Source organism: Monodon monoceros, unplaced genomic scaffold (genome assembly GCF_005190385.1).
Source record: "Monodon monoceros isolate NGI ecotype Baffin Bay Population unplaced genomic scaffold, NGI_Narwhal_1 Super_Scaffold_15, whole genome shotgun sequence".
In the NCBI taxonomy this organism is placed as follows: domain Eukaryota; kingdom Metazoa; phylum Chordata; class Mammalia; order Artiodactyla; family Monodontidae; genus Monodon; species Monodon monoceros.
The window spans coordinates 78,524,818-78,549,852 of record NW_021703771.1 but is presented as its reverse complement, the minus strand read 5'-3'; the positions used below and the strand labels follow the sequence as shown (position 1 = coordinate 78,549,852).

General features: G+C 39.3%; 1 protein-coding gene across 8 annotated transcripts in view; it reads right to left on the bottom strand.

The window, feature by feature from the left end:
* The window catches only part of ARID1B (AT-rich interaction domain 1B), a 411,248-nt gene that overhangs the window by 281,151 nt on the left and 105,062 nt on the right, over nt 1–25,035 (bottom strand). For 7 of the 8 annotated variants that reach the window (XM_029223438.1, XM_029223435.1, XM_029223437.1 and 4 more), the window contains exon 3: nt 2,178–2,306. The exons of the other annotated variant lie outside the window; for it this stretch is intronic. In XM_029223438.1, coding sequence (XP_029079271.1) covers nt 2,178–2,306 — 129 coding nt within the window. The remainder of the gene's footprint in view (nt 1–2,177; nt 2,307–25,035) is intronic. 8 annotated transcript variants of the gene reach the window in all.

Genomic DNA, 25,035 nt, shown 5'->3' with positions numbered 1-25,035 from the left:
TCTGTTAGCAAACACTGGCTTCTTACATTAAATACAGTTGAGCTCCTTTGTTTTTTAAATGCATGTGAATTCAGCATTCTAAATTCTTATTAAAATTTGGCTTGATTTTGAAAATATTCTAGTGGTTATTTTTACTTTGTTTTGGGATAGATTTGGGGGGATTATTCTGGTTTTGGAGGTGCTAACTTATCTAAAATGCTAGATCTCATTTCCTAGATAAGCTTTCCAAATCTATCTGAACATCAAATTCCCTAAAAAGTAAAACTGTTCCTGTCAAACCAGACCCTCTGATTAGACTACCTAAATGTCTCTGATTTCCATTTCTTTGTCCCAGAAGAGTTTACTGAAACTTAAACTTAAAAAATATTTAGACATTCTATAGTTAGGGAGTATGAAAACAAGAAAAAATTTCCAATATACTTTGAGAAATATTTGTTTTTCCTCAGAATATACCAAAAAAATGACAGTATTTACATTAAGGAATCATTTTTATATAGTATTTCCTGACATATAATTTATTGAATTCAAGTCAATAAAATAACAGCAGTATCGTTCAAAGCATAAAAGAGGCCTAAACTAAGCACATTAAAATAGTATTCATTAAAATAAGATTTGACCTGTAGTATGCTTTAAATATTTAAATATGAAGGATATTAAATAACTAATTGCCATGTGGAAGAAGTCATCAGTGAATGCTTCATAAAGGAAGTAAATTTTGAACTTGGTCTTGAAGGAAATGACAGGCACTCAGAATCCTTAATCAAATTGGTTTTACAATCAGAGATTCATTTTAGCTCACTGAAGGAAAATGAGTAATATAATCTCTCTATTGAGTCCTCCTTAAACTCTGATGACATGACAAAACATTCTGTCTACAGAGAAGCTCAATAAGGCTCTGAAAGCCCAGGAAAAGCCTGTAACTTTATATATCATAAACCCAGACACCAGTCTCTCTCACTTAAAAAGAAACGGTATTGAAAGGTTATTTAATTTTCCCACATTTTAATAAAAGACCAGACTGAATAACTTTGAAATAATGTACATTCCTACCTCTATAAATTGCTTTATATAAAACCAAAATTTTGAAAACATATGCAAAAAACAAGATTCTACAGATCTTCAATCTCAGCTGTTGTTTTAACATGTTTTCTTTGAAGTCATAAACTCTTTTTGGAGCTCAAATAAAAGTCACATGGGAAAAGACTCCAAAGAACCCAAGAAAATACTTAAGAAATCGGCTGAATTTATTAAAATTAAGCTTCATATATTTATATATGTTGCTTAGCATCAACAACCTCTCCAAGCTGTGTAAGTAGCACTTTAAAAACTGAATAGTCAATGTCACTGTCTTCCCCTCTCTTCACCACCCCCAACCCACAAAAATGAAAGAAGAGAGGAAAATATAAAATGCAAAGTTACATTTTGACGCTTATGACTGAAAGTGCTATGAAAGCTCTATTTGAATTCAGAGTACAGGTCCTGAGCTCATGATACCTTTTAATATCACTCAGCGACAATCTCTAAAACAAGATGAAACTGAATCACTGTACCAAATGCATATGTACTATTTTTCTACAAATCATGTAAGCTGAAATGCATAGCCCAATAACCTAAAGGAGTATTTAATGAGGCTGATTTAAACTAGAAAGTGTTTAACATACTTAAAAGTACATGATTCCCTTTAGTATTTTAATATATTGTAATTGAAGTGATTATCTGTCTATAAGCTAGTTTAGGAAGAATAACACTGCCAAAGGCAACAATGTTTTGACCCAGTAGCACGTACCATTAAAACAAGAACAAATCAAAAGAAGGCTCAACATAAAAACACCATGTATGTGCCAACTAGATAGATTAAATGATCAATAAAACCATTTTCCTGAATAAGCCTCAACCGAGTGACAGAGTACTTTCTGGAAAGATTCAGAACACAAATGACAAAGAACATGAAATGACTGACATTTTCTGCTGTCACTAACCAGTAATGTAAGAAGCGATTAAACTAGTCATTCTTCTTCCCACCCTTCAATCTCAAACATCCATTCGTAAACAAAGAGTTTAGGTTATAGTTCTGCATTTTCTCAAAACTTCAATTTTTCCCACTGAGAACAGAAATGTTTTCAGTGGGCCGGGAAGACACCTCAGAACAGGGGCCTGGGGACCAGGACTGTGCTCACCTGCTGCGGCTGGTACCTCTGCTGGGGCTGGGACGGCAGATACTGCGCCTGCGGCTGCTGGCTGTAGTAAGGCTGCTGGCCCTGCTGGCAGTAACCGCTCACACCTGGCTGGCCATACTGAGGCGGCACCTGTCACGAAGTCAAGCGGGGCAAGTGAGAAAGTCAAGACGTGCCATTCAGCGAAATCAAATATGGTTTCAATTCAGCAACAGGAAGTGGGTTCTTTGCTAAGCAACTGAATTCGATATTTTTAATATTCTCCCCACTAGATAAATTGGCATACTGCTTTCTACTCACATACTATCAATGAAGACAAAAGACAAAGTATTTTTTGAAGCAGAGTTAAATTATCAGACATCAAAAATTGATAATTTCACAAAAATCCAGTGGCAGGGTCGGGGGGAGTTCCTAATACTGACGTCAAAAAATTGTTTCTGCTAGGGCTTCCCTGGTGGCGCAGTGGTTGAGAGTCCGCCTGCCGACGCAGGGGACACGGGTTCGTGCCCCGGTCCGGGAACATCCCACATGCCGCGGAGCGGCTGGGCCCGTGAGCCATGGCCGCTGAGCCTGCGCGTCCGGAGCCTGTGCTCCGCAATGGGAGAGGCCACAACAGTGAGGGCCCGCGTAACGCCAAAAAAAAAAAAAAAAAAAAATTGTTTCTGCTAGAAAGTCAAAGCAGCATTATGCTAATCCATTCTCATGCAACACTCAGATGAAAATGAACTCCAGTCCAAGCTCACTAATACTTTTTGGATGCTTGTGGTTTGGGGACATGTTTGTTTCAACTAAGGTCAGAATGCCTCAATTACATTTTAGCAGATACCAGTTACAGCAGCAATTCCGTTACCCGATACTATTTTGGCTAAAAAGAAACAACACTGCTTTATAATAAAATGAAACCCATTTAGAAAACAATACTATGTATATCAAACAATATAGCTATCAATATGAGTTCTTGATGGAAAGATATTCATAGCTATACAAGGATAGTATTTTCCTAGTTGATAAAACGGTTCCTGATATAAAGCAAAGCGCACTGTGCTGCAAATATCCGAGTTACAGACAGAATGACCTAACATCAGTCTTCTCCATTCCTAGTTTACATGAGCCTAAAAAATCCTGAAATCGTTGTTCAAACAAAAGTCCTTCCTCATTCAGTAAATACACCACTGATGATATTTTCTGATGTTCTTTCAAATGAGAAATCTATTGACATTTTTTTTTCCCCTAATTGAGAGAAAGAACAGGAGAGGAAAAGAAAAACAAGATATCAGGACGGCAAAAAGCACTCCTGGAATGAGAATGGTGAAGTCACTGTTAACACCACAATAGGGTCCATTTGAGAACTGCAAGAACATGATCCCCATAAGCACACATACTTAAGAATTCAGTCATCAGTCCCAGATATACACTTAAAAAACAAATTGACTATAGAATACTGAATGAGGAAAAGAAGAGAGTGAGGAGGAAAATATTAAACACTCTGCCTCTAAGACCAATTAGCACAGTAATTGGCAACATATTCAATGAAGTAAAAGGGAAAAAATGCAGAAAGCTAAAGTTCATATTCCTTTTGACCCGATCTAGATTATTTTCAAGCTGCTAGCAACGCTGACAAAACATTTGGCCACAATGGCTTACAAATGCCTCTCATTTCGCAGACCCCAAGTTAGTAGAACAGACAAGTTTGTATTGAAAACCATTCAACAGCACAGTTGAATTCTTTGCTTTTATTTATTTTACAGCTTGATATCTCATAATGAATGTATGTCCCTGACATAAGCCAAGCCAAAGAATTTCCATAAAATACAACTCCACATGCTAGAATACCATATACTACCACAACACATACCCTTCCGTTCAACACCCATATGTTTGATTTGATATCTAATACTGCATTTCACACAAGCATCTTTGCAGTTTGATTTGAAGCAGTTAGGGTAACACTTTGCCAGTGTTAAAATGACTGTAAAGCTCAGTCAACACAGCCAGCAACTCCCCTGTGAATTGCACTTTAATATGTTGACTTTCTGGTTTACAGAAACCCTTACGCACAATATGGAAGTGTGTGTGGGGGGGTTCTATTTTCTAAGCAAGACAACAAGAGGACATATTGCAGGAGTCTCCTAACATTAGAGAAGCCATGAACTTACTAGATTCTTTTACTATCTATTCCAACTCCGAAAAGTGGGGAAGCAAGCCGGATGCAGGGGAGGCAGGTAGGATGGGTGGGAGTGTAAGCAAATCTCCAATGGATCCATAGCAACAATCTGCAGAACAGAGCAAACGTCAGAGGGGGAACCATCAAAAGCATCTGCTTGGGAGACTTCATCACTGTCTTCCACAATTAAAAACCTGCTTGCTATCCTTTTAAATACATGGTCTAATTATCTGGTACTAACTAACTGGCTAACTAACCTTCTGAGACCCTGGGATAACTGATAGGGCCTAGAGCCAATCAACTGCATTTGGCTTATTGTCCTTACGTGGGAGCCACGACCAAACAGAGATTACTAAGTTCTAGTCTACCTAAAGAATCTCTGTACTAGAAACGTATGAAATCTAAATCCAAGCCCTCCTGTACCTCAGTTGTGTGAATACGATCAATCACATAATGATATGCCTTACATCTCCATCTGCAAAATGGGGCTACCTCCTCTCTGAATTCCTATTAATATTATAACCAGCAATGTTATCATCCTATCTGGAATTCTACACAATGATTATTACTTACTGAACTAAGTTGTAGTGCTACCTCTAAAACATTGTTAACTAGGTGTTATCTTTAAAAAGCGATTTCTAAATATAATACACCTCAGCTGTCAGGAACTACTGTCAATTCTTTAATGGTCAATAATGTTTTTGCTTTAATCAATTTAGATGTAGGGCTTTCAAAGTTCTATTATATGATTTTCTGACATCTTAAACCAAACAATCATTATTAAGAAACATAAATGGAAGGGTGGAGCCATAATACATGTAATGCCCCAGAGCCTACTGCCAGAAGTTGTCTGCACAAACCCCAGAGAAACCGTGGTCTCGCACTGCCGGCTTCTCACACGCCATCAAGGCCTTCAGCCACACCGCTCCTCACTCAGACCTCCCATCTTTCACAGCATCTGCTGAGGACCGAGAAACCCACCACACTGTTGTGAAGACCCAAAGGACTAAGTCATGAGGGAAGCATATGAGCTTTTATCGTCTCAAGTTTTGCGAAATCAATTTTGGCTACTAAGAGTCCTTTTGTTTATCTCTTAGTTCTTAACCATATTCAGGGTAAATAAGATTACCAAACTGTTGAATTCAACTGTTCAACAGTTACCAAACTGTTGAAATTTAACCAAGAGTTACTGAGTTTCAGGAACCAAGTGCTGAGAATTGAGGAAACAAAGCACTTCTGTCTCAGATACCACCCATCCCCTAACCGGCCTAACCCACCATCATTTTCATGCCACTTGTGATTTGATTTTACCACAGGGGAGATTATTAGATTTCGTCAGTTACCCCTTTAATTATGTGTTCATGTGTTTACCGTTTGTCCTCATCACTAGACTACACACTCCTACACCCATGGTATGCCTCCTGGAAGGGGGCCTGCCACTGAAATGTTTGTTGGATGACTAATGAATGTTGTTCAATGGATTATTAAATCAAGTTATTATTATATAAAACTTCAGTGCTCGCTTCGGCAGCACATAGATTATATAAAACTTTAATGATGGAACACATTATAAAACTGAAATGACTTATACCATCTAAGTCTTTGATTCAGCTTCATCCAATAGACAAAAGCCTCAAATCTCACATTGACAGCAGCAGAGGACCCTCGGCTATTACCGGCTAACCCTCGAGGTCATTACTGCCCAGCCAACGCGCTGGACATTTATCACTAAACTAAACCAAATGGAAATCTCCAGAAAAATGCCTAAGATCAGGGATTTTCTATTTGTTATGTAAAAATAAGAAAAACAGAAATTTCTCTCATTTCTAAATAAAGAGGATCTTCAAGTGGAACATGCGCACACACAGTAACAAAATGTTTTATTCCAATTTTCAAAGAAATGTGAATGCTTTCAAACATTATCGGAGAGCGAAAGTATAGCTAAAAATGATTCATTTACTTTAAGTATTTATTTTACGAAACTACTCTGATAAAGGACATGAGTATTAACTTTCAAATCTCTGTGTCATGTTAAATGTGCAGAATTCCAGGCCCCATTTTTCATTTTACTTTACCTTGAACTCTTTGCTCATACTTCAACAATGAAGAAATGATCAGGTTTATATTCTCATCCTTTTCCTATCTAAAGAAGTTTGAGAAAGCAGTTTCTCCACTAAGTTTCAAGGTGCACTGCCCTATGACCCAGCAATTCCCCTATGAATACATACCCATGAAACACTCACATGTGTCCCAGGAAGGATATTCCATCCAATACTATTTACAAGAGCCAGAAAGAGGAAGCAATCTAATTCCAACACAGTAAGTAAATGGAAAAAATAGATTTTGCTAGAGTCATACGTGGAATTCTAACCATAAAGTGTACAGTTTAGTGGCATTAAGTAGATTCACATTGTTGTGTGACCATCACAACTATCCATCTTCAGAACCTCACCATCCCAAAATGAAATTCTATTTCCATTGAACAGTAACTCCCCATTTCTATCCCCCACCCCAGCCCCTGGGAACGACTATTCTGCTTTCTGTCCCCATGAATATGGTTATTCCTTTTGAGTCGGGCTTATTTCACTTAGCCTAATGCCTTCAAGGTTCATCCATGCTCCAGCATGAATCAGAGTTTCATTCCTTTCTAAGGCTAAAAATATTTCCATTTTAAGTATATACAATATTTTGTCCCATCGTGGGCAATGGGTGGGTTGTTTCTACCTTTTGGTTATTGTGAATAATACTGCTACGAAAACAGGCATACAAATACCTGCTCAAGCCTTTTCTTTCACTTCTTTTGGAAATATACCCAGCCCATAAGTGGAACTGCTGGATCATACGGTAGTTCTATGTTTAATTTTTTGAGAAACCGCCATACTGTTTTTCACAGCAGCAATACCATTTTTTAATTCCTGCCAGCTGTGCACAAGGGTTCTAATTTCTCCACATCCTTGACAACACCTGCTATTTTCTGTTTGTTTTTGTAATAGCCATCCTAATGGGTGTGAAGTGGTATCACACTCATTATGGGTTTGATTTTCATTTCCCTAATGATTAGTGATTTGAGCATCTTTTGCATGCTTATCAGTCATTTGTTTATCTTACTTGGAAAAATGTATTAAAGTCTTTTGCCCATTTTTTGACTGGGTTGTTAGGTTTTTGTTGTTGAGTTGTAGGAATGCTTTATATATTCTGTGTATTAATCCCTTATATGATATATGATTTGCAAATATTTTCTCCTCTTTTGTGGGTGGCCTTTTTGTTCTCGTGATAGTGTCCTTTGATGCACAAAAGTTTTAAATTTTGATATACTCCAATTTATCTATCTTTTCTTTTGTTGTCTGCGCATTTGGTCTCCATGTCCAATAAATCACCGCCAAATTTAATGTCATGAAGCTTTCCCCTAGGTTTTCTTCTAAGAGCTTTGGAGCTTTAGCTCTTATGTTTTTAGGTCTGACCCATTTTGAGTTAATTTTTGCACATAGTGTAAGGTAAGGGTCCAACTTCCTTCTTTTGAAAGACCTGTTGTTCTTACTCTAGTATATAATTTTCGTATCAGCTTCAGATCCTTTTGCTCTAAGAACAGTTTGGTTTGGTATCTACACTTCCCTCTAGAACTATATTAAACGAATACAACACACATTCAACGAACTGTATAATCTGTTTATATGAAGTTCAAAAACAAACTTTATAGCAAAACTAATTTATAGTGATAGTAATCAAAACAGTGCTTGTGGGATATGGGGGCTGGTGAGAAAGAGGGGTGAGGAAACTTCTGGGGTGATGAAAATATTCTGTATCTTAACTGGGATGGTTGGTTCATAGGTGTACCTTATTTGTCAAAACTCATCGAACTGTACACTTAAGGTCTGAGCATTTCATTGTATGTATATTATAACTTTAAAGGTATGTATATACACTTAATAACGAAGAAGGTATCTAAACTTTTGACCTCACGTTTTTTCTAATGTATTTATGTCAAACCATTCCGGCCTTACTTAAACCTAGATGTAAGTTTCCTATTTGATAATAAAATAGTAACCGTTTCTAGGAGCTTAACAGGGAGTTTTCATACTTTCAATTTACATAATTCCAAAATATTACACAGCAATTAATACTGAAACAATCATAATGAGTATGTAAATTCAAATATTTAACGCAAGTCACAATATGTATAGGAACAATATCCCTTCAACCCAGAATTCTGCTTTTGGGAATTTACCTTAAGGAAAAATATAAAACAAGTGTGCGAAGATATGTGTAGCAAGGAGGTCACTGCACGCCCCTGATACCACCCCCACTCAAAAGCAGGGAAGCAGCCTAAATGGTTAAATGTGCCTCCATAGAGACTGGTTTAAAAGGGGAGGGTAATGATATTTTATTCAATAAAATATGACAGAGTCATTAAAATGAATGATTCTAACTGTAGATAATATGTATTGAATAGCAAGAAAGTCTGTCCCTGGATTTCTGAGGTGGGACTTAAGGGGTAGCAGGTTACAAAACCATATATATATTTTTTTAATATGAAAATCTGTGTATGTGTGGTGAGTAAAGAATTAATAGCCCAGAAGAATATACATCAAATGTTATGTATCATTTCTTAAACCAACTCTGAGTTTTTCATGAATCTAAAACTAAATGCAATTTATTTTGGATTAATTATTGCTGTCTTTCTAAGAATTATCAAAAAGTATAACTTTAACAGCAGAAAGCTTCTTAATTTTTATTTGTTTGTTTTTCATCATAAATGTGAGTCCTTCCATATAAATTCTACAAAAAAAGGAAGGCAAAAAGCATAGGAAAAATGAGTTCACAACAGCTACATTTTAGTCACTACTGTGGCATATTCTGCTGGCTTCTGATTTTACAGAAAGAGTAAATGCTATTTTTCATGCATAAGAGACAGACTGAAAATTCCCCACAGCAAGGAATTGAGATGCTAAGTCTATGTGTGGCTGAACCAACTGCAGGAGGAAATTTTATTATGTCAACATGTCCAGTCAAAAATAATGTGTTAGAAGGTAATAAATAAAGTTTACACGGTCAAAATCCTACAAATGCTCCACAATCTATAGTCCCTTAAGCTAAGTTCCCAACTGAGACTTTTAAACAATTTAGGTGCTTTTTAAATTCACTTTCTTATCTTAAAAAGAGAAATAAATCTTGTCCTTAAGCTTGTCTAAGGGGGGAAAAAATACTCTGTAACTTCCTGAAATTACTCCTTCATGCTTGAAAACTGAGAAACAATCAACGAATGTATACTGAGTGCTTATTGTATGCACTGTATAGTAAAGCCATAAGTTTCTTCAAATTTTGTCCAGCTTCCCTTGAGTAACAGAAAAAAGACAACGTGGGCTTGGAGGAGTCAGCAAAGAAGTCAGGGGTCAAGCAGTGTCTAAACTCCAGAACAGGCTTGATGACCAACCACACAAACAAGCTAGTTACTCAGCTCTCGTTGCTATGGAGCCCACTTCCATTTTTGTCTATGCCCTTGTACCTAACAGATAACTTCCGGGCCATAAACACTGCTGTTGTTTAACAGACGGAAAAATAACCAACATATCTGGGCTACTTTAGCCCACTCCCTTAGCTTAAAAATTTTTTTTTAATTCGTATCAGAAAATAGCTTTACTTTTTGATTTGTGAAACTAAATTAAAAAGTTCTCATTTGTCATCAGCAATAAATTTTTTCTCATGACAAATTTTGCTTTCTAAAACTTCCTTATCAGGTAACACACTTTACGTTTATAAGATCATAAACAGTGAAAATAATATATATATAATCTCTCTTGGATTTCTTTATAATTATTAATTGCCTACAAAATTTCACTGCTTATTCTAAGTCCAACTGCTCTATATTTAGCAAATCACAGCTTAAGCGAATACTATGTCAGACCAATGTTCTGCAGGAGTGAATACGCTACGTGGCTGTGGGAACTAAATGGTAGTGCCTTTCATGACCTCAATTTCCAAAAGCCGACGATATGTCCTGAACAGCCTTTATTTCCTCTTCATAATCACTGTCATTCTATTACCCACAAATTTATTTATACCCTTCTTAAATTAATTTATATTTCTAGTCTCTTGAGGGTAACAAGTTCTGGAACATTACTATCCATTTTGTAAAGTGGTACATCCTTTAGTTTCCATAAAATTAACTCCAAACTTCAAGGAGTGCCCCCTAATGCTAGTACATGGAACTTGATTAACAAATGCATGGTCAATCAATGCCAGCCAAAGCCTTTATTGTACTAGATCAGAGATTCCTTGTCAACTGCTTTCTGCCCCCCTCAGTCCCTTGATTATTTTCACTGCCTTATCTAAACTGCTTTCACTGTTAGTCTTTATTGTGGAATAGCAACTAAAATAGCATAAGTGATTCCAAAGGCACAGCAACCATGGCTGTACACAAAAGTAAAATCACTTTTCTACTTACTTTTAAAAAGAAACCTCTAGTACACATTTTGTATTCTCCTCTACCTCTTAACTGCAGATGTTTCCACCTTTTTTTCCAGGTCAGCCAATTAGAGAAGATTTTGTTTAAGTATTCATAAAATGCAGGCATTCACTGGCAGCAAAACGCTTCCTCTCATTTACAACCAGTGTTGAACGAAAGTCTTACTGTACACAAAATTAACACACAAGTGTATAATTGTAGTTTTATGCTCAAGTGCCCTAATTATGCACTTTAAAACACTTTCTTCCCAAGGATCCATCGAAGGCATTTGGTATCACAGATCTGTGAGGTCTACAGTGCACTTCTTTGACAAAAGAGAAGCATAACAAGAAAAAAACCTGCAGCTTCGGAAAGAAAGTATGCATGCAATGTACATGATGATAAATCTCATTCTAAAAATTTTAGCTAGAAAAAGAGTATATTTCCAATGTATATGAATGGGTGAGGGGTCTACTACCTAAGAGTAAAAGATGAATTCTTACTACCTGTTCTTGAAGCAACCAGAACCAGCATACCAAAGCAAGTGGTCTAAAATCTTTCATAAATCATCATGGGGAGAAAAATTCACCTATGAGTCTGCGAGCCTTACTAATATAATAATACAAGCAGGAAAAAAACTTAACAGTAAAAGGAGCCTTGCTCGTTTCTAACGCAGAAGCTTTGACATCTAGGTTACTAGTATTTACATTTAAAACAAAATGAAAAATAAGTATTTTCCATACCAAACACACGCAGTCATTTTTCAATCAGAGAATCATAACTATGGAAATGCATCAACATGGTTTGCATGAAGCCCTACTTCTGTGGAGCTCACGGTATGTACAGAAAGAAAAGAAGGGCTCTGATGGCCATCTATAGAAATAAATAGGTCAACTCTGCTACAGAAGCAACATTTTCTTAGAAAAAGTGACTTAAAAATAAAAACATTTTTTAAAAAGGAAGGAAGGAAAGAGGGAGGGAGGGAGGGAGGGAGGAAGAAAAGGCCTGAGCTGCCTCACAGGGACTCAGTTGTCTCCATTCAAGAAAGCACTTTACCAAGAAACCAGGCACGTGATGTTGTATGTAATGAATACATCTCACTGAAAAGCAACTTGGAGTTTCCATCTTTCTTGTTATATTACTGGCCAAACTGCAACAGGTAGTTGTAACTGGTGAATATAATCTTAGAGTTGTTTCAATTTTTAAAAATATATATAAAAAGATTACAAAATCAAAAGTCAAAACAGTACAACAGTACCTCACACACATATTAGAACAGCAGTTTTCTAATAGGACTTTAAGTGTGAGGCTACAGTACGTTCATGTTTTTAAAAACCACCCACTTGGTCTACTCACACGTGGTAAGAACACTGTTGTTTACTACAGGTAAAAAAATGGAAAATACTCAGCAGTGCAACTGATGGGAACTTCTTGCCTAGCTGCCCTTCTGGCCAGATTTCATAAAGCACAGAAAGAGAGGCCAAGAGCTTTGCCAACTCTCCCACATAAACCCAGCTGCCAAAATGGATGTGCCGAAAGGGCGTTTCAGAGAATTTTGAAGAGATAACCTTTGCTGAGGCTGCAGGGTCAACTCTGTAACCGCATGACTGGAACATGTGCAGTGAATGCTAGATTGAAAAGACTGTTCTACTGCAGATAACTATGGAGTGGGGGAAAACAGAGAAAACAGGGATTTACCAGAATCAGACTAGAATTTTAAACCAGCCAATGGAGAGACAAGCAACTGGTATCTTCTATGGAGGGGAACTTGATGGTGGGGGGACATGAGGAGAGAGACCGTTCACAGCAGGGTCTTTCTACCTTGGGGATTTTATACCATGCAGTTAAAAACTCCGTGTGTGTGTGCGCGCACACGCGCGCGAGTGTGTGTGTGAGATTTGTTAATGCAGTTTTGAAGTTGTTTCTTTTTTCTTTTTTTAATTAAAGAGTCAAAGCGGGGAACTATGTGATTACACTTTTCCAAGAGTCTAAAGTTCATCCATGGAGGGTAAGGGGGCTAGTTGCTTCTATATCCTCTCTCTGCTGCTCACAAAAAAAAGAGAGGGAGGGAGGGAGGGAATGATTTTAGTAACTGAGTTTATAAAAATGTGAGTAAAGAAACCAGCAAGCCCCTCAAAAACGGATATTTCAAAAATGTGATCCTTTAAAAATATACAGTCTAAGTGTTCTATAAGATACCTTTTAAAGGAGAAACTTGTACTCATTTATCTATCCACCCCTAAACGTAAATAATGTATATGGTGAAAACCATATGAATGAAGAAAAGTAAGAGCGATGGTAATGCAAAAGGGTCAGACTTCTCCATGTAACACGGCCAAAACCCAAACCTGGCTTCCTCTGAGACTTTGAGAATTCAGTAGACTGAAGAATCTAAGAATAGACAGTCCCAGGGGACGAACCAGTATGGGGACCTTTACCGGCATCCCCTCTGAGTAGAGGCACTGACACTGGCTCGGAGGGTGGGGAGACAGCTGCAGGCTTTGTCCTTTGCTACCCAGGGACACAACAGCCTTCAAATTACCATAATTAGCTGGTCATTTGATTTTTTGCCCTTTCAGAATGAACTCATAACAAATAATGAGTGAAAATAAAGGAGTCCTTCTGCACTGGGAGGTGTTCCTACCACTAACCCACCCTCTCTCACAAATCAGTGATATCTCTCCTGAACCCCACCTGCAAAGGTAAGACTAAAGGAAATATATATATGCACATTAGTGGCTGAAAAACTGACTCCTTGCATTTTATTCCCTGGATCATAGTCTGAGTTGGGGGGCCGGGTGGAAATGCTCAAAAATACATGCAACACACAAAATCACATATTTGGATCAATAAGCTATTGTTTTAAACTGAAAATACACACTCATTCCCCCATCCTCAGAAGGCTAAGCCTAATTACACTTTATTGTAAATTATTTTATCATGCGCTATTAGAACTGGTAGAGATTTCAGAGATCACTGGTTCAACCCTCTCCTTATTAAGATCAAGAAGGTAGGGTCAAGGGTTAGGAAACCTGCACAATTTCACCCAGCTGGAGTCTCAATCGGAATTCAACTCTCTGCGCACACCCCCTCCCCACCCAGGGCTCATTCCACTCTCCCAGGGTGCTCAGTCATTGAATGGAAGGACTGGGGAGTAGCATGTTAAGCTAAGCATGGAAGACACTCAGGCTGGGGCAGGAAGAGCAAAGGACACTCTGGACACCCTGCTCTGTTCTAGCAGAGAGCAGTCTAAGAACAGACAAGAGTACTGGGGAGCCCAGAGAACCTAAGGGAAGCAGCTGGAGTGGGAAGGGGTTGAAAAAAGGGAGCTCGGTGAGTAAAAACACAATGGCTACAAATGAGAAATGGACACACGTTTTTTTAAGTTTTAAACACTGAAATTAGAAAGGATTAGGATATAAAATTTCTACCAACACAGATATCATATACTCAAGGCAAAAGAGAGGAGGGGGGGGAGGCCCTTCATTTTTAGTCATTTGGCACATAAATTTAACCTATATGATAAACTTGTGATATTGGGTAATAGTTTAAAGAGGAGTTTCATTTTGAGGTTGAGACAGTATGAGGAAATGATGCTTTAGATAAAAATATCAAAGCCCTTGAAGTATAAATATATTTCAAAGCAAATGTTTATATAAGAAGAGAAAATCATTTAATTATTTCCCTTGAGATCTGCAATTTTTTTTTATTTCATCAGATGGAACACACGTGCCAAATAGTCCCAAAAGATTGGTCAGGAAAAAATATAGGATGTTGATATTTTAAAATCATTAACAGAAAGACACTTGGGAATGGACAGAGGAAGCTTTACCTAATGTAGAATTATCAACAAATTAAATGTTTCACTTCTTTCTCTACCGTCTCTTCTATTTATATTTAATAATTTATTTTAAATCATTAAAATTAGACATTCTATAACCCATTCATTTTGAAACACAACAAATAATCAAAATTATAATTATCCCCCACAAAACTATACTTGAACACAGATGTGTTCTCAGACTGTCCATTCTAAGCACCTCTGCAGGGAAGTCAGTAGACTTTGGGATAATACAAAAGTCATTTAACTATTTTGCTAAAACATGAAGGGGTACAAAATAATTGTCCTAAGATACAGTCCTCCAATCCAATGGCAAATAAAGATAACAGGGTCAAAATGTTTCTCATTAGACCATATTCTAATCCTACTTTAACTACAAAAAACCAATTTCTTCATTACCTTTAGAAGGAAAAAGCCACACTTCAAACAGTATACCAAAATAATTTTCATTTTAATAACTCCTTTAAATTTAAAAGATGCGTTACACATATTATTGGGGGAGGGGGACGATTTCCAACTATTCATTTGACATATTTAGTTTCCTTTCAAGAACGTTGCTTACAAGACCAGTGGAAGTCCATTAGAGTAGCAAGGTAACACTGAGGTCACGGAGTCTCCCCGAATCAAGACCAGGTATGAGGAACTAGTGAAGAATGGTCATTTTCTAACCAGAGATATTACATTCAATAATCATCACAATCACTTAAAACCTATAGCTATTTCTTACTGCCAGAGAAAAGAAGTAACAACACTAGTATCTAGCCATTTGGTGTTTCCTAAAATCTCTTTCCAATATCCTCCACTCCCCAGACTGGTGGGAGCCTAATAAATCTAGAAATCCCTGCCACCCCCTTAGCAGACTATGATTACCCCATACGTCCCAGACAAATCAATTGTTAGGGTCTGGGTGTGCCACCCTGAACAGGTTCTAATCCTCCTGAATGAAACGCTCCATCTGCAGGACAGCCTCCAGGTGGTGCGCCTTCACTGCAGGCTTCTTCAGGGGGCTTCTGCTGGGACACAGGCTGCTTAGCTGGCCACGCCCTGACATGGAGCTGATGTGGAGGCTAAGTGACCTGCCCTGCAACTGGTAAATCAAGTAACTGTGCTTTCAATTTTCCATCAAGTTGTCCTGCAAATAGGCCATATTCTAATTCTACTTTATCTCAACTATTAAAAAAAAAAATCTTAAATTTCCATTAGAAAGAAAAGGGGTGAGGAATCAAAGGAGCTAAAAAGACTGAAGGGTAAGCGGAGCAACGGCTTTCCAATGTTTTGATTCCAAATCAAAAGAAGAATTACGTTTTATATCACAACCTTGAACACACACGACATCCTTACTACATGTGATGCGTTCATATTTTGTTTATATTCAAATTCCCTTTTTAAAAATTTCTGGTTGCAGTTTAATACACTGCTTTCATGCTCCCACTAACAGATTACAATGAATAGTTTAAAAACACTGCACTCAAGGATGATTTCTTTCAGAGCATCTCAGGGAAAGCTGTTCCCAGTGATATTGTATCAGAATCAATCAGGGTCCATGCATATTGGTTCCTAAAGTTCCTTTCCCCTGACCTGCAGCTGCCATCGATACTCAATGCCACTGCCAGAGAACAAAACCACTACTGATTTGATTTGAGTAGGTTGAACAGCTGGAGCAGTTCAATAGGAGACAACCAGCAAAGAGAGAGAAGGCAAACTCCAACAGCGCGGGGTAGCAAGCCACGCATGGCGCCTACTGCTCAGAGAGGAGGAGACAGCAGCTCCTGGAAGGATTCAGGAGTCACAGCAAGAACGGGTGAAGGAGAGACAGGAGGCTGAGCAGAGAATCTGGAGAATGAGGGCGTGCCATGTTGAACAACAGGCCAGTGCCAGAGATGGTACATATCAAACATATTACCGCTGGAGGAAAGAAATGAGATTAAAAGCATGGAATGAATTCCGGAGGAGGCGAAGAAAGGAAAATGAGTAAATTTTTAAAAATAAAGAGTAAAGAGAAAGGGCTATGACTTCTTTTGATTTTCCACATAGATCCCAAAAGAAGAAACGTGAAACCTCATAGGGAGAAGGCAATATATTTGTCTAGGGGTGGGGAGGGCAGGGAGGACCTTAACTGTGGAAATCCTGACCACTGTGTCCCTGGGGCAATTGAGGCTCCCTAGCAATAAGTGTTTTGTCAGGTTTACATGAATATTCAGGCAAATAATCTCTCTGGGAGAAATACCTGGAAAAAAATTGTAACCATGGGACTTCCCTGGTAGCGCAGTGGTTAAGAATCCGCCTGCCAGTGCAGGGGACACAGGTTCGAGCCCTGGTCTGGGAAGATCCCACATGTCGCGGAGCAACTAAGCTCGTGCACCACAACTACTGAAGCCCACGCGCCTAGAGCCCCTGCTCCGCAATAAGAGAAGCCACCGCAATGAGAAGCCCGTGCACTGCAACGAAGAGTAGCCCCTGCTCGCAGCAACTAGAGAAAGCCCGCGTGCAGCAATGAAGACCCAACACAGACAAAAATAAATTAATTAAAAATAAAATAAATTAAAAAAAAATTATGACTATGACTACCTGAAATTTGCAGTAATGCTCCTAAGAAGAATAAGGAAAGTTAACATATAATCGAAGAAGTGAATGTTCACAAGAAAGACTATTATAGGTAGAGAGGCACTGGGTAAGACGCTACAAGAACAGGGAGCCTGAAGGTGTCTCACAAATGTTCCCTGAACAACCAACACTGGAAAACAAAAGAAACTGAAGGCAGTTGTATCGAGTTTGCACCTTTAGAAAATACAGAAATTAAGCTATGGAACTCTCCCTCTTGTCACGTTTCCCTGGTACTCTTTTATCATAACCTTACTTTGTTCTCTACCCCGAGACCTCAATATGAAATCCCCTCTACCACAAATTAGGGTATAAGAGTAATCAGCTCTGATTCTTTTCTCCAAATGACTGACTACAGGAACTACCAGAAAGATGTCATCATAAAAACTGTTCATTGTTATCAGCTAACCACCCCCCCAATTCATGACAATATCAATACTTCATAGGTACAAAGCGCTTTTAAACTTCTTTCACACAGATGATCTCATTTAACTCTGTGATAATTCTATGAAAAAGGGTAGAGTTAGTCTCCTTTCACAGAGAACCTTCTCTGTGAAGGTTCTAAGAGTATGTGGCCAACTGGTGACAGAATCAGTGATAGATGGCTGGTCTCCTGATTCAAACAGACTGCAGTGTTGAAAGAGAAAGATATGGCAAGGCTCCCTTAAAGTCGGTATCTGTGCTTTGTTTTCACAAATGGATTTTGAACTTCTCTATACATTCCATTATATCACATGTACTGATTCAACATTTTATTAAACAATAAAGTACCAAAAGAATCATCCTAGTCTCTATAGAAGACAGAAATACGAATAAGACAAAACCCCTGCACACAGCAGCTTACAAGCAGAAAAGAGAGGTAATACATGTTTACAGTTCAGAATAAACAGGAAGATTTTGAGCAGTAACAGAAGGACAGGAGAGAAGGAAGCAGGTAAATTACACTTGAAGAGTTGCGGAAATGAGTCCTAGAGCGTTAGGAAATGCTGCTCAGACCAGAAGTACTGGCCCTAGGCCTGGAGGGAAGACTTGACTCTCAACTGGCAGAGAAGAGAAAAAAGAGGAATCCCTGTTGAGTAACAGAAACCCAGGTGGGGAAGACAGGAGCACATTAAGGGTATGAGGAATAAACAGTTCAGTGCAGTGTGAGGTAATGATAGAGAAGAATTTTGATTAATGCCCAGGCCACATTATGCACACTGCAGATCCTTAAACAAAGAAACAAACAAACCAAAAAAACAAAAAAAAACAAAAAAAACCCAACACTTGGCTGTATGAATGGCTGACTCTGTAATAAATTAGTACATTTCATTTTAAAACATAAACTTATGAGTTACCACCCAAGATAATGACTTACAGTTAACTCTCAAATATCAATTGCGAACTGTCCTTGGAAAAATTTTAAGCCCATTAAGGCTTTCCGCCTTGTCACAGACACCTTTAGGACGCCTCCTTACATTACTGGCCAAGAACACGTCTTTTTCATGGTAACCCAAATAAGCCATTGGTAAGGAGGTAAACTTTCTGCTCTCTGAAATCAAATATTGCATTCTAAAACCATGCAATAATTTTTAAAGAATACCTACCATTTGGAAATTATGGCTGTAATTGTTCCCCTTTAATCAACATGAACAAACACTGAGCATGCCCCAATGGGTACTACTTAGACTAAAATTCCAATAATGGGTGATGAAAGTAGTCAAATAAATACTGAGGGCCACAAACCCATGCAATCCTCAGACTCCCTGAAAAGTGAGTGATACAGAGCTGAAGACAATATATCACATGTGCACACAGTAAGAGAATGCACCTGAATACGGTATAGGTGACACTACCTATATACATACATATTTGTTTATTTGAAAAATAAAACTACTAAAAATTATCTAATTTCTTCCAATTTCTTTTGGCATATCATGAATTTCAAATCTGATACATCCAAATTTTCAAATACCATATATCAGACCTCAATCTGGGTCCACGTAAACAACTATAGGGTTACCCTGGTACTAAATAACTGAAATCGGCCTGCGGCGGTCACAGGAGGGCCCACAGAGAGGCTGTTCCAGACCTCACAGCCAAGGTGAGGGTTGGGAGGGAGGCGAGAGGGGAGCAGCTGGGCGTTAGGGGTGGCTCACTTGGGCCCAGTTACAAGTTAGTCACCTGGTAGAGCTGTGGAAAGTCCGGCAGGCCCAGGGCAACACACTGCAACAGTGCAGCTGCACAGACACACGGGCACCTGCATTTTAAATCCCTTCTAACCTCTACCAAGCCAACAAGACCTCCTGTATCTATCAAGCTTCCAAATTCTTCTCTTTGGCCTTTTTCTCTACGTTAGAAATATGAGAAAACAACCACACAAACTGTTGTCAAAGTAAAATATGTTTCCTGAACAAAATTTACAAGTATTTTCTAAAATAATAAAAGCTTAGTAACTACCATCCACCAAAAGCCATCAGTATTTTTTCTTATGCAAATTTTACACAAGGTATTTATCAAATAATTACAAAATTTTCTTATTCTCTATAAAGCATTACGTTTGACAATTTAAACACTACACCAACTTATCAGCTCCCCTGCAAAGGCTCTGGAGTAAGCTTCTAACACAATCATACGACATTCTCCCTGGTTTTCTCCCATTATCCTTCATTACCAGCAGTCCAGTTTCTACCCCCTCCCTTCTCTCTCCAATCACATCCCTCTTTCCCTCTGACTCTCCTGACTAATGATAGGGTTATTCTTCACTTTATGATGTCCCCCTCCCCAGAAAATATACTTCTTCTAATTCCCAGACTTGCCCTCGCAGCCTCCTCTCCCCTTGGCGACAATAACCTGCACTCTCTTACCACCTGGCCCCCACCTCACGCCTCAAATACACCAAGGGGGACCTTCCAATGTTGGAAGGGTTCTTCCACTCTGGTGATACTTTGCCAGCTACTGACGCAGAGAGGGTTTGAGATTTTTGTTGTTGCTGTTTTTGCTTTGTTTTCCTCCCATCATTGTGAAAGAGTTGACTCAGCTTTTCCTGCAAGATATGAGAGATTCCCTAGTCTAAAACACAGGAACATTAAGCTTAACATATATACCCTCCACCTCGCATGCGTATACACGCGTGTGTCAAGTTAATATCTTAACTCACAGCAAGAATCGATGTCCTACTTTATAAGAAACAGTAAGATACAAACCCTCTGTCCCTGTAACAGAAAAATTACCTAATATTCTTAAAATTCTTAAGAATTTAAGAAGTGTTTAATATGATGTAAGCAGAAGTATTTAATATGATATGAAAAAAAATAAACTTGAACACTTCTCATACTACTTGTTTTGAGGTAGTCATTCCCCAAATATATTTGCCAATGTTATAATCCTTTAAAGTGCTCATCCACCTGGCTTCTACAACAATCCACAAAAGGGGAGCAAATACACGATTCACAGAGAGGAAAAAGAGTGTGAAGGCTTAACCTGCTGTACTCTCATCTGGCAGAGTGCACAGGTGTGGGGCACAGCCACAGAAGTGCCTGTAAATTCCACTGGCCTAAGGAACAGATACCGTGTTCATAATTTCTACTGCTGTACTCCACAGCCAAGGGTTTGCCAGGCCAATGCCAAAGTCCAGGTTCCATTTGGATGACATATGGCTTCAGTCAACCAGAGAGATGTTACAACACTGAACAACACAAGCAGACAGAACGAGGATACAAAACGCTAAATTGGCCCTCGCAGAACCAGATTAGCGCGCATTGCTGTCCTCGGAAGAGGCTCCGTGTGAGCGTGCCTGTGTGAACACACCTTCCTGAGCCCCTCTCGGCACTGTACCAGGGCACTGTGTCTTGCAGGCTGGTGCACTGGGAACAGGCTGCGCGGACTCTGAAGTCGGAAGCGCAAGGTCAAGCTCCAGTTCTGCCCTGAAAGGCTGCGTATCCTTCCTCAGACTGCATTACTTCTTTGCCCACCAGGTTCCTTATGTGATAGTACTACAACACTCCCCCCACCTCACTGAATGAGATGCTGACGTGAAAACTTCCCAAATGGTCAGCCACTCTGTAAACAGTCACAAGATAATAACACGTATCTCACCAATAAAAACTCCCCGAAGTACATCTAGCCCGAGTGGTAAACATCTGTCCGTCCGATTGGTTGCCCAGGCTAGGAACACTTCTGGTATTTGGATAATTCCTCACTGAGTGTGATAGGAGGCTGTGATGTGGTGATTTAGAGTGAGAAATACATATTTGGTCTTTGTCCCCATTTCTGGCACTGAGCTCCAAAATCCCTTGGAATTTCCTAAATGTTGAGAGCCTAAAAGGTGTCTTTTGTTATGTTAATGACACTTTCAAAACTCACCTAAGGATGGGGGCTGGTTGCCAGGAGGACCAACCAAGTGATTAGAGGGTCGAACCTTTCAGTCCTAGCCCTTGATTTCTGGGGAGGGGACAGTGTTTGGAGGTTGAATCAATCGCCAGGGGGCAAAGATGTAATCAATCGTGCTTATGTAATGAAGCCTCCCTACAACTCAAAAGGGCAGGTGCAGAGAGCTTCCAGGTGGCTGAACACGCGCAAGTGCTGGGAGAGTGGCGTGCACTCAGAGAGCAGGGAAGCTCCCGCCCTTGCCCTACTCATCTCTTCCATCCGGCTATTCCTGAGTTACATCTTTTTATAACAAACCAGTAATCTGGTACGTGAAACGCTTCTCTGAGTTCTGTGAGCTGCGCTAGCAAATTAATGGAACCCGAGGAAAGGGCTGGTGGAACTTCTGGATCTACAGCCAGCCAATTAAAGCACAGATGACGACCTGGATTTGTGACTGCCATCGGAAGTGGGGATTGGGGGCTGTATTGTAGGACTGAGCCCTTAATCTGTGGGATCTAATGCTATTTCCAGGTAGACAGCGTCAGAATTGAGTTAAACTGTACGACACCCAACGGGTATCTGAGAACTGCTTAGTGGTGTGGGAAAAAAAGAGACGCTGTAATTAGTCAGGACTGTAGAGATAGACTCTGCCTCCTAATAGGCTGAAAATGCCACACTTGCTTTACCAAACTCACTGGCAACTAGGGTATTGGCATGTGACCCAGGATCAGCCAATCAGATGCACATGCTCTGCTCTTTGACTCAATAGCTAGGAACACAAACAAAGAAGGACAGCAATACTCAATTTCAGGTGTGTGTCACAGGTGCATGTTTCCAAGATACCAACGGGGGTGACGGTGGAGGACAGGCTGTGCTGCCGTCTACTAAGTGACTGTGGGTGCCTTTTCTGTCCTCATGACCTGGCCTTGGCATTGTCCTCACAGCGTGGTGGCCCATGTGCTTTCCCTTCTTGCTGGCCCAGTTCTTCATCCTTCCTGGCAATTCTGCAGCTTCCCACTAGCCTGTCGATACTTCCTTTTCTGCGTGGATATGCCAAACTTGGTTTTCACTGCTAACAACCAAGAATTCTGGCTGATAGAAGCAATTTCGGAAATGGTAGAAAAGATAGGTAGAGAAGGTAAAGGAGAACTTCAAAGTGTGTAGCACAGCAGAGCAAAAAGGGGAGACACAACATGATACACAGCTGTCATGATACACATGATGAAGGGCAGTCGCTTAAGTCAAGAACAAGAAAAGAACCAAGTCCTTCGTAAGATCTTAGCTAACTAATCAAAAGTCAAAAATAAATATGGCTATGTGAGAAGGTTCACAAGTCACACGTAATGAGATTTCAGAGGCAGGAAGTTCTGATGTACTACATGAAGATCACAAGTTCAGTAGTGGACATGTTCAATATAAACCAGTAATTTTAATATACAGAAAGAAGTTTTAATTGAAACAGAAGTTGCCTAAATGTAGTTGGGGGCCAGTGAGCAAGGAAGACTTCACTCACAGAGAAAGTGACACCTAAAGCAAACAGGGAAGGGGGAAGGTGGAATGGGTAACCTCGGACAGAAGGAACAGTGAGAAACAAAGCATGGTATATACTCAAACTGCAAATACTTCAGTAGACTGATACGCAGACAGAGGAGGGAGGGCTGGTAGAAGATAAGGTGGGAAAGTTCAGAAGGGCCATGCCATTAGGCTAACAAGTCTGGATTTTACATAAAACAGGATTTCACTAAAGAACCGTAAGCAGGAGAGCAACTTATGAGATTTACATTTTATATGAGCGAGATGACTGTGAAGATGCCACATGAAGAACTAACTACACAAAAACTGTTCTTAACCATTCCGGATTCATAGATCCTTTGAGAATATGAGGACCAGGAATTGCACCTACACACATACACAGAAATCTTAATATTGAATTTCAAAGAACCCACAGCCTTCTGAAGTCCATCTGTGAACACTCAGGGGTACCGGGACCTCAAAGTGAGAATGACCTAGAAGCAGGAGAGAGACAACTGGCAAAGACGCTGGGTGACAGGCAAGAGCAACTGCCCACACCGGTGATGGTAAAGAACTCAACTTCAGAGATTACTGTGAAGAAGGCCACGAACAGAGAGAACAGAAAAGGTCTGACGTAATTTGCAGGAATTAGTGATCAGCTGGATGTGGGGTGTGAGGGAGGAACACCAAGCATGACTTCTAGAGGGATGACTTAAATGAATGAGCTGTACCATGATTTTATGGGACAAATGGACTCAGGAAAAGACAAGCCAATGGGATACTCAGCACGGAGTTTCCAGGGATACATCCAGGTGGAGATGCCCACCTGGCAATCAGAAATCAGAGCCTCAAACTGAGGAGCCCATAGTCCAGGGTAGAGTCACTGGACCAACATGGAACACCAGAAGCTACATGAAACAGCTAGATGCGGCTGGGTCTGGAGGATACGAGGCAGGCCAGAGACCACAAAGGGAAGGCTCCTAGGGTTCAGCATGAAGCCCACAGAAGCGTGAGGCTAGGAGGGCCTCGGTTCAGAGTCAGACCGCCACCACAATGTCATTTTATAAACAGAAACACAAATGTACCAGTTTGTGCATGTGATTTGTCTGCACGGTCACATGAGTGCTATCTACTCCAAAAAAATATACACCCTTTAAATAACTCCATTCAGTGGCCCGTAGGTACAATAAGAAAATCAACATTATTATCCAGAGATAACAATTCTCAAGTTTTTCAGAGCCCTGACTTCAAAAAGGATAGTGTGTGCAAATAAAAATTTTAAGGATGTCTTTTAAATATCCATATAATTCGGAATAGTCAGTGATACACTTCAGTAACACCAAAAATCTAAAAAGGATCTGCAACCTCCTTTCAGAAAAGCAATTTTTTCAACAGAAGTATTTAGCATGTTATATAAACATGTTATTCGGAGAAACACACAAAATAGGGGATTTTCATCACATTTACTCTATTTGTTAGCCAAAATGTAGCACTCTTGTAATCACCAACAGAGCTGCAGTAAAACCTCTATAATATTAAACAACAACAAAACGTGGCAGTAAGCCATCCTTCTACTAAGAAAAAGAAAACATTCTCAGTAAGTACAGCATTCTTCGTGATTTTTTTTTCCCTCTAAGGAAATCATTTTAAACAATAGCTTCCTGGCAAAAGCATGATACTGTTAAAATTTGGGCAAAGTCTGGTATCTCTACTTTGTGAGGAGAAGTTGGCAGGAGAAAAACTATAATAATTTTACAGGTTCCATTATTCTCACACTAAAATGCAGGGTATGAAATAGAAATAACAAAAACATTAATCCAGAATATAGCTCTGAATGGTCATATATCTCTTTATCACTTTGCTCAGCTTTTATCATGGAGAATTATAAACACAATTAATTTTGAAGAAATGGCAAATGGTTCTATACTTTCCTAGGGAATAAAGTATAGAT